General features: G+C 36.4%; 1 protein-coding gene across 1 annotated transcript; it reads left to right on the forward strand.

The window, feature by feature from the left end:
- The first annotated feature begins 9894 nt into the window (after positions 1 to 9894).
- On the forward strand, positions 9895 to 10809 carry LOC107473938 (uncharacterized). Its single transcript, XM_016093532.3, has 2 exons — positions 9895 to 10211; positions 10505 to 10809. The coding sequence occupies exons 1-2, from the start codon at positions 10114 to 10116 to the stop codon at positions 10737 to 10739; spliced, it is 333 nt and encodes a 110-aa protein (XP_015949018.1). The 5' UTR covers positions 9895 to 10113; the 3' UTR covers positions 10740 to 10809.
- The last annotated feature ends 412 nt before the right edge of the window (positions 10810 to 11221 follow it).

An 11221-nucleotide genomic window follows, 5' to 3' on the forward strand; every position in this document is an offset into this window, starting at 1 on the left:
ACCTTAGGCCGGGCGCATATCTCTTAGATTCCCTAACAGAATCTTCGTGGTATAAGCTAGATAGATGGCGGCATTCATGGGGATCCGGAAAGTCTAACCTTGTTTGTGGTATTCCGAGTAGGATCCCGAGAATCCGGAAAGTCTAACCTTGTCTGTGGTATTCCGAGTAGGATTCCGGTATTGAATGATTGTGACGAGCTTCAAACTCCTGAAGGCTGGGCGTGATGACAAACGCAAAAGAATTAAGGGATTCTACTCCAACCTGATTGAGAACCGACAGCCACTATTGATTTACATAAGTATTTCTATCTTATTTTATTTTCTATTTATTATTAATTTTCGAAACCCATAACCATTTAATCCACTTAACTGAGATTTACAAGGTGACCATAGCTTGCTTCATACCAACAATCTCTGTGGGATCGACCCTTACTCACGTAAGGTATTACTTGGATGACCCAGTACACTTGCTGGTTAAGTTGAACGGAGTTGTGAGCTTCTCTAACAGTGCCTGAAACTCTTGTATCACAATTTCGTCCACCACTCCACTTGCTCCAAGTTGAGATCTGAGATTCTGTTGACCCTCCGTCGTAAGATGTGGCCGGACACTTAGACCTTTTCGGATGAGCTCTCCCCCATGGATATTTTATTTTGATTGATTATGATTTTGAGCTTGGGGATGCGCGCTCACAGAGACTATCCAATGGTTAGCTACCAGGACATGTCAGGTTGGCTTTGTAACCGACAGATGATATCATTAGCCATAGGGCAGGCATACATCATATGCATATGTTTGAATTGTTTGGGTTTGCCTATTTGTTTTGGATTGCTATATCATATATGCTATATTACCTGATTATGTGCTACTTATTCTACTTGTACCTTATTGAGTATTCCTTGCCTATATTGCTTGTGTTTGCACAACTGAGAGGTCCCTTATGCTGGTGTCGGTTGACCCTGAGGGCAGTTCTTGATGAGATGAGTTGATGATGTAATTTAATAATGATGGTGATTATTGACTGAGGTAATTGAGCTCCATGGGTAGACGCAGTGAAGTGATTTCACTTGCTCCAGCTAGAAAATGAGACAATTTGAAAACCCTAGGTTACTAGTTCACTATAAATAGGACCTTACTATTGTATTTTCATCTTTTAATCATCCTTGATCTTGAGATCAGGTCTTTGAACCCTTTTTCGATTGTTTCATGTATTTGGGAGGCATGGCCATTCAGCCATGTCTAGACATTGTTCTTATGTATTTTCAACGGTGGAGTTTCTACACCTCATAGATTAAGGTGTGGAGCTCTGATGCTCCTCATGAATTAATGCAATTACTACTGTTTTCTATTCAATTCAAGCTTATTCTTGTTCTAAGATATCCATTCGCACTTCAACATGATGAATGTGATGATCAAGTGACACTCATCACCATTCTCACTTATGAATGCGTGCCTGACAACCACTTCCGTTCTACCTGAAAACAAGCTTGAATGCATATCTCTTGGCCTCTTCGTCCACGACGCATGGTTGCCTCTCCTGACAACAGAGCCTTCCATTCCGTGAGATCAGAGTCTTCGTGGTATAAGCTAGAATCAATTGGCAGCATTCTTGAGCCTCAGAAAGTCTAAACTTTGTCTGTGGTATTTCGAATAGGATCTGGGATGGGATAACTGTGACGAGCTTCAAATTTGCGACTGTTGGGCACAGTGACAGTGCGCAGAAAGATCATTGGATCTTATTCTGACACGATCGAGAACCGACAGATGATTAGCCCTACGTAACCCGTAGCCAAACCATTTTCACTGAGAGGATGGACGGTAGCCATTGACAACGGTGATCCCTCAACATACAGCTTGCCATGGAAAGGAGTATGCATAACTGGATGAAGGTAGTAGGAAAGCAGGGATTTAAAAGGAACAAAGCATCTCCATACGCTTATCTAAAATTCCTACCAATGAATTACATAAGTATCTCTATTCTATTTTATGTTTTATTTGTCTTTTAATTATCAAAATCCCATAACTATTTGAATCTGCCTGACTGAGATTTACAAGATGACCATAGCTTGCTTCAAGCCGACAATCTCCGTGGGATCGACCCTTACTCACGTAAGGTATTACTTGAACGACCCAATGTACTTGCTGGTCAGCTGCGCGGAGTTGTGAAGAAAGTGTGTGAGATCACGATTTCGCATACCAATTCTCTACACAGGAAACACCACGATATAGCCGAATCTGATTCTCAGACCCGAGGTAGTTACGAACTAGCAGTTGGATTTCTAAGGGATCAGAATTATTGAGAACTGTGTGGAGTTATTGTTCGAAATCCAGTGACAGTGAACTGTGAGGAAGAGGAATGGAATGGATTCAACCTTTAGTTGCTAATTGTTTGAAAGGCAAGTGAAGATGAAACCAAATCGCTATTACGAGAGAGTTTCCGAGACAATCCTGTAGGTGTACCAGAACCCCCGTCTCGGAGAGATAGTGAGTTTGTGATAGACTTAGTTCCAGAAGCCGGATCGGTTTTGATTGTGCCACAAATTGAAGACACCACTATAATCGTTAGAACCTAGGATCGAGTTGAAAGGAGTATTAGAAGAGAAAACTGTCCGACTAAGTGTTTTTCTGTGAGAAGCACCGATTATGCCAGTGAAGAAGAAAGAGAACAGCAGAAGGCTTTATGCGAGGGGAGCGTGCCAATGGAATCTTCGCAACCCGATCTAATCTTCTCTTGAAACCTGCATTGAAACTCTATCTGGAGTCCTTCTTAAATGATTTGAGCGTCTTTCTAGTTTAACTCTTTACGAACATGAATCTTATTTCCTCCAAGATGATCTTGAACTTGTCTTGGTATAACCACGTAATCCTTGAATTTTGGGAACTTGTTGTGAGTATAGTTGCTCTCATTTGTAAATCGTATACTTCAAAAGCAGCTGAGACTTCTTTGACTCTATATGCTCTGCTCTTTCTACCAAAGGTTCTTGATTTGAGCTCTTATCTTAAGATGCACCTTGATTCCTCTTCTAGTGCATTTAATTATTTTGGTATAACTCTGTTTGATTGATCGTATACAAAACTTTCTTTTGATTTCTTGTTAATATCCTTCGTGTTGCTCGTTCGTCAATTTGAACATAACATCTTTTTGAAAATTAATTCGTACTGAATTTTTCATTGCACACAACTCCTAGATGAAACCATTAAAATGTTAATTCCCTGGAGCGAGATTTTTTAACACGAAAAATATGCCTGTGGCACTACAAAGAATTTTGGAGCCTTAATTCTTGACAATCATATTACCTGCGGTTAAGTTAACACTTTAGAATGTACCTTTTATTGGATACCTAGATACGACGGAGGCTTTCAAACCTTGAAAGGAAGATTAACATCAGTGTCAGTATTCATGATGCCTGAACTTAATTTAACTACGTGGAATGATTGCGATGCATTGCAAAAAGGGGTTTTAGGATACGTGTGAACACAACTTCGTGAAGCTGTGACGGACTCCTGAGCTGGAAATCTCTGAGTATTGCTTGAATAACCAAGGAGGATAAGGAGCTATCAAGGATATTGAAGTTTGTTAAACAAGAAAATCAAGAAGAGATCGAGGAAGACAAGAAAGAAATTAGGAGGAATGAAGAAATGAAATTGAAGTCAAAGAAAGAGGTTAGTGTGCCTAATGTCAAAAGTTGACACATGAACTGTTGTCAGAAGCTCAGTAAAACGGATTTTTTATTCACCATGTAATTACCGAAACGTATCATGAATTCAAAGAAGATATTTTGGGTGACTCGATGAAATGACATGGTGGCACGTGTGACTAAGTAGTTGACATGTTAGAAAGTAAAAAGTGACCAACAGAAGCCATTTGAAATGCTGCAACCATTGAAGGTTCTACACTGAAAGTAAGAAAGGATAGCCATTGATTTCGAAATAGATTGCCGAGGTCTAGGACAGAACATGATGCTGTTAGACAATCGTGGAACAAGTGGCCAAGTCCATTCCGTCCATCGGAGCAAACAAATTATCAGAGATATTAACAAGACTATACACCAAGCAGATGGTGGGGTATCACAGTGAGCTAGATGCCTTTGTATTGATCTGAAACTGGACGTATCAAATATCTTAGTTCCTGAGTATTGATAGCCGAGACAATGAAAAAGCTGATTTAAGATTCTCACTACAAAAAGCCGACAAAAGAGTTATGCGGATCTAAAGAGAAAATTTCTCAAGTTTGAAGAAGGGAGATACGCATTTGTGAAGATAATTTCAACAAACTAGCATTTTTGAACCTATTCGATGTACTCCACATTTCGTAACTTCTAAAGCACACTTCTAAAACAAATGCATGTCTTACAACCTAAATTAGTTTAACTGAAACGAGATCGATGTTTTGAGTATGAGGTCAGCTTCAAGAAATTCTGAGTAAGAGAACTGTCAATAGTAAAGGTTTTTGGAATCAAACCAAAGACAAGGATGCACCCTGAAACTTGAATTAGAAATGGGGACAGACTACTCGCACCTATTTTCACAATTACACCAAATTATACCAAATCTAAGTGAATGAGACCAAATGCATCTCAATTAACTCAATTTGAAAGCAACACAAAAATAATTGAATTACCAACAAAAACACATCCAAATCAATTTTGGATTAAAAATTCTACGATAACGATAACAATAACGACGATAACGATAACGACGATACGTAAAAGAAGAATGTAAAATCCGGTTAATTAATGAATAATTAACCCACAAATTAAGATTTATTCTAGAAAATTAAAAATGTGATTTTCATGGTTTAATATGATAGAGAAAATTAAAACGAGAATTTTAACACTAATTTTAAAGAATTTGGCCCAAGATTAGGCCGAACGGGCCGAACCAAGCTAACCAGGCCCGTGGGCCCAACTCATTCACATTAAATGAAGCTCATTCTCTCTCCAATTGCATTCTGGAAACGCTGAAGCACTTTGGAGAAGAGAAGAACACTTTACCCAAACTTAAACCTTCATTTGGAATTCAATCCACCATAATTTTTTATCCGAAGCTCCGATCACCGCACCGTTTGCGGCCACGTGATTGCGGCGCCGAGCTCTACAAAGCCCACAATTTTGTTTCTGAGGTAAGCCACATTTTTCTTCTAGTTTTTCAGCCCTTTGAATTCAAAATTTTTGAGTAAAAGTGTTGAGATTTTGAGCTCTTTGATGTTATAGGATCTAATTAGCTTGAAGAGAAGGCTCAATCTGACTCCTTTGATCCGTGGGTATGGTAAGATCCTTAACCCTAAGTGAAACACTTAAGATTTTATGATTAGTGATTGTGTTGGTATGTGTGGGTGTATGTTTTGTGTATTAGGATACGTATGTATGAATGTTGGAGCTTGATTGAGGTCTTGGAAAGTTTGGAGTGAGCTTTTGGTGCTGAAAAATCTATTTGAAAGGTGTTGGGATCTTGAAGGTTTGAGGAAAAGTGAAATTGGAAGTGTTCCGGATTGAGCGAAAAATCGGCCAAGGTATGGTTTCGGTTTCCTGTATGTAAAATATAATGTAATGTGAAAACTTAGGCTATTGACCCTAGGATAGGGAGTGAATTATTGATGTGTGGAATGGTTGAGATGGATTGTGTTATTATGTATGTGGTTAGTGATTTTGGAGGTTTTGATGAGATTTTGTATGCAAGATATGTATGACTTGGTGTATGTTTGATGGTTAGTGAAATGGAGTTGTTGTTGGTATCATGTTGATGGTGAAATTGATGATGAAATTGTCATGAGAAATTGATGAAGTGTTTTGTATGTTGTTGAAACTCGAGATATTGAATGTTGTTGAAATTAGGATATTGAACGTGTATTGAGATTGAATTATTGAGTTGTGATTGATGAAGGATGAGAATTGGTAAGTTGTGGATTGGATTAGGGAGTTGGAATATGGTTAATGCTAAATTAGTAAGGTTTTGGTTGGGTTTAAACGGATTTTGGAGGTGTATGTTTGAAAATTAAGGCTTGTCGGTTTTTGTTGAAAATTGTGATTTTGGCCAAAATTTGGTGGAGTATAACTTAGTCTTCGGAATCCCAATTTGTATCAAATTTGTTTAGAAATAAAATTGGGTTCGAGATGTTTATGCTGTTCGAAGAACGGAGGAAAAATGTTTTAAAATGAGGAAGTTATGCTCGATCAAAATTTGGTGCGTAAACTGAAGAATTGAAACTTAGCAGCTTTTTGTATTACTGCATAACATGCGTACACATGCATCTCGTACGCGAGCAAAATCACATGTCCACACCTACACGTCGCCCACGCATACGCGTGACATGGGGATTTTGTGTACGCAAAACTCTCATGTGCGACCAGTCGATTCTGTCAGGTCCACATGCGTGCACGAGAAAGAGCAATGCGTACGCGTAATGGGCTAAAATTCATGCTCACGCATGCGCGTCGCCCACGCGTACGCGTGACTTGGGATTTTTTTGGTGTTCACGCGTACGCATGACCCTGTTTTCAGCAAATATGATTTCTATGTTTTTCAAACCGAATTTCCACCTTCCAAGGCTCCATTTTCATCCTTTAAGTTCTAAATCATAATAGAATGCCTTGTAATTAAGAATAAGTTAGGAAAGAGGGTAACTTGAGGATGAAGTAAGGGGAGAGTTAATGATTAATATGATTAATGATGATTGTATGAGTTGCTGAGGGTGATGGTAGAAGTGCGGTGTATGCCGTGAGCCGAAGGGCTGTATTTGATAGTGATTTATGGCTGGTTATGGATTATGTTATGAGCCGAATGACTATGATAAATATTGATTTATGGCTGACAATGAATATACAAATTTGGATGATTGTATTATCTTGAGTCCTCTTTCTTGAAAGTGCGACCTCAGAGAGATGGTGGAAAGTGATGATCCTTTTCCTTGTTCCTTCTGGTATTGTAAAATTACTTCCAGCGAGATGCTAGGAGGTTCGGATCCCCTCCTTAGTTCCTCCTGGATATATGAGAACATACCTTCTGCGTAGTCGCAAAGGTTGTGGTTTCGCCCCACTTGCTCCAGGTTGGTTAGTATAGAAGCTCCCTGGTTAGACATAAGGGTTGTGGTTTTGCCCCACTTGGGTTGTGATGAGTGATGTATGAAAAGTAAAATTTATGAGATGTATAAATGATGATATAGTCATAATGAATGATTATGGAATGTTTATGAATAAATGTTGAATGACTATCTGAGATACGAGTTTTTCTGGATGAAAGCAGTGGCTAGCCACCACGTGCTCCAGGTTGAGACTCTATACTCTGCTGACCCTATGTTGTAAGTGTGGCCGGACACTGTGAAAGTTCTGGATGAGCTCGCCCCCCTGGATAAACACCAGTATGGGTGTTGTATAATTATGATTATGACTCTGTTTATGATGGAGAATTACTCGAGTTGGTGATGCACGACAGAGGGACTGTCCAATGGTTAGTTACCAGGACTTGTCGGGTTGGCTTTATAACCGACAGATGAGACTCATCAGCCACTAGGACAGGCATGCATCATATGCATCTACATGTCTTGTTTGGATTGCCTAAGTGACTGCATAACTAAATGCTACTTGATTATCTGCGATATTTGAATCCTATCTGTGATTTCTTTGTTTGTAATAATTGTGTTTGTTGCATTTGGTTCCGCTGGTGGTTGGGAGGTTCGGAGGAGTTGGATTGGGGATTAGATAGTCTGAAGATTCTTAGCTAGTTCCCTATTTTTAATTGCATGGTTTAGTTATGTTTTAAGCTTTAATTATCTGTTGAAAGTTCTAGGATTGCCTTTGGTTTTCCCAAGATATTATATGTTAGATATATGGGCACTATTACCATGCTGAGAACCTCCGGTTCTCAATCATTCGAATTTTGTAGTTTTCAGATGCAAGACGTGAGGCTCCTCGCTGAGGCATGCTGGAAGCTTATGTTGTTGCAAAGATTTTTATCTTTTGGGATTTATTTTGGTTATCTGTATTTGCTTAGATACTTATTATCTCCACCTATTATATATATGCTATATTAATCCCTCTTAGAGGTCATTTTGTAGAAGTAGGTTCTGTAACTCTATATTTTGGGTGTATTTTGGGTTCTCTAATAATACATACATATATATATATATACACACTTATTCGCTCGGGCCAGTTTATCTTCGCGAGCCGAGTCTTGAGTTTTGTTATATGTATTTTGGAACACTTGGTATATTAACTCCTTATCCTGTTCTATCTTACTTCGTTTGCTTTATCCCTTCGTGAGCGTTACGCTTTTCGATTTAACGATTTTTGCTTTATCCCTTTCTTCAAAGGTTCCTAGTTATAAACCTTTTTCACTATATTTAATATGTAATTTTTCTTTTAGAGGTCGTAGCGGCTCGCCACCTTTGTTTTACATCCTAGGTGTAAAGTTCTGTGTGGTAGGGTATTACAAAGAAGATGACAATGACTATAACGATGATGATCATGATGATGAAGATGATAGAGGAGAAGGATGAGAAAAAATTCAAATGATAAAGGTAGGAGGAGGAGGTGTTGGTGACGACGATAACAAAAGAGAAAAATAACGAAAAAGAAGGAGAAGAAGAAGACGAAGTATCAGGGGTGACGAAGAAGGCGAAGAAGAAGAAGAAGAAGAAGAAGAAGAAGAAGAAGAACGTGAAGCAGAGACGCGAAGAAGAACGTTCGCGCATGAGTCTAAATGACTTGTTGGACTTAATTGGTTAAATGACTTGTATGTAGAGATTAATTCTTAGTAAAATAGCTTTTAAAATTTAAAAATATTATAATAGATATTAATGTAAAAATTAAATTTAGATATTAATTAATGGATAGAGTTATATTAGACTTTTTAATTTTAATAAGCATAAGTCATTTTTGAATAGTTTCACCTTAAATGATTTAAAAAACATATTTATATTTTAAAAGTTACAAACATAAATATATAATTTTTTATTTATCAAACATAAAATGAAAAATTTGTGCTTCTCTTCACAAAATTTTTTCAAACTAAGCCTAAATGTATTTACATTATTTTTACAAATAAAGATAAAGCTAAAAAATTTTCACGTCAAAATTTTTAATAGAATTTATCTTTTGATGACATGAAATAGTACAATTACAATATCTAGAGAATGGATTCTCTCAATTGTTAAAAAAAATTGAGAGAATAAATTGTGATCTCTAATCTTTTATTGCTCTCTCTCATATTTTTTCTTAATCCCACTTATAAAGTTAATAGTAAAAAATCACATTTTACTCCCTTAATAATTATTAAAAAAAGAGTAAATATTTCACCCAACTCCTGACAATTATCTCAAAAAGACAACGAGATCCCCAAAAATAAAAAACACCCAACCCAGCCACTGATATTTTTTTTAGGACCGATTAACTTCTGTGCAAAAAAAAAATAATATTGACTTTTTTTGACATGAGGATTAATCCGTCCCATAAAAGTAAAATTCAGGAACTAGATTGATATTTTTTTTTTTGTTAAGGACCTTGTTGTTTTTTTAAATAATTGTCAAGGACTGTTTTAAATTTTCTCTTAAAAAAAAATTGAGAAGATCCATTTCCTACTCCCAAATCCCCGTATAATGTGTATATGTATCTATCTATCTAAAATGACTTGATCCTTTTCTGTTAGAAATTTGAATTTTAAATATAAAAAAAAAAAATTCTTATTCTCATTAGAAAATAACGGAATCTAATTCCTTCCATTACATTACATATACATGACCACGAGGCAAAGGTGCATTAAATGGTTTTGGTTGAAAAACACCTTCTTCACGTAATATATTATATATATAGGTCATGATGTGATGGGCAAATTCCTAAAAGAAGCAACCATCATCTTCTAAATTTAAGGGCCTCTCTTATCCTGTTCTAACTTCTAACACTGCATAAGATTCCTTTCTTTCTAATTCTTAATTTTTCTCTTAAAAAGTAAACAAAAAATCAGTATATATTCATATATACCCAAAAGCAAACCCAAAGTCCTTCAATTTCATATAGTGTCAACTTTGTCCATTATTATATATATTTAATTATTTATATAAATATTTATATAATTGCTTGTCCAAACTACTACTCTTCATCACGTAATTATAGTTTCCATCCATGGCTTCAGATTCCAGTAATTCAAACCTTAGAATCATCGTTGAAAGCAATCCTTCAGAGTCACGCCTAGCTGAGTTGAATATTAAGTGCTGGCCCAAGTATGCTTACTCTTTTATTTTATTTTTTTCCCTCTTCATATTAATTTCTCTCTCTTGTTTTTTTTTTTCTTTTAAGTTTATGCCTTCATTTATTTATTAATATATATACCAAATTCGTAGCTAATTGATTACCAGAGTTGCGTTTTGCGTGGGACTAAATATATCGATAATCCGAAAAATTTAGTAGTGTGCTTGCTTTTGTTTTGTTTTGCTCTAAGTTCGTTTTCCTTTTAAGATATTATTTTGTATAAATAAATCCTTTGTAGTTTAATTCTTTTTTTTTTTAATGGAAGATGGGGTTGCGCTCCAGGGAAATACCAATTGAAATTTGATGCAGAGGAGACATGTTATTTGTTGAAAGGGAAGGTGAAGGCATATCCAAAAGGGTCATCAGATTTTGTGGAGTTTGGTGCTGGGGACCTTGTGATTTTACCGAAAGGACTTAGTTGTACTTGGCATGTTTCTGTTGCAGTAGACAAGTACTACAAATTTGAGTCATCAAATCATTCTTCTTCTTCTTCTTCTTGATCATTATGAGATCTTCTTATAGTTTTATAATTGGATCATTCATGATTAGTGAAATTTGTGATTAGAGTTATTTGGTCGAATTTTCATTTTGCTTAAAATTAATTAAAGTGCCTATATATTCTTTCACAGTTTTGGACTATTTTGTGGGAGATAGATAGGTGTCTTTTTCTTGAATCATTATTATTGTTGTTATTGTTACAAGATTGCTATTTGTCTACAAGCTAATTCTTATATACATCATGGAGAAAGAATTATTTTTCATTTCCCTGAGTTCGTAGAGTGCTTAACTCAAGTTTAAAAAAGAGTTTGCAACTTGCAAACAACAACAACAACAAAGTCTTGTTCCATTAGGTGGGTTCGACTATATAAATCAAACGATGCCATTGAACTCTATCTTGTATCATATCTACAGCGAGACCGTTTACATGTAGATCTCGTTTGACCACCTCAAGGATTGTCTTCTTAAGTCTTCCTCTGTCTTT

The sequence above is a fragment of the Arachis duranensis genome, chromosome 2, assembly GCF_000817695.3.
Source record: "Arachis duranensis cultivar V14167 chromosome 2, aradu.V14167.gnm2.J7QH, whole genome shotgun sequence".
In the NCBI taxonomy this organism is placed as follows: Eukaryota; Viridiplantae; Streptophyta; class Magnoliopsida; order Fabales; family Fabaceae; genus Arachis; species Arachis duranensis.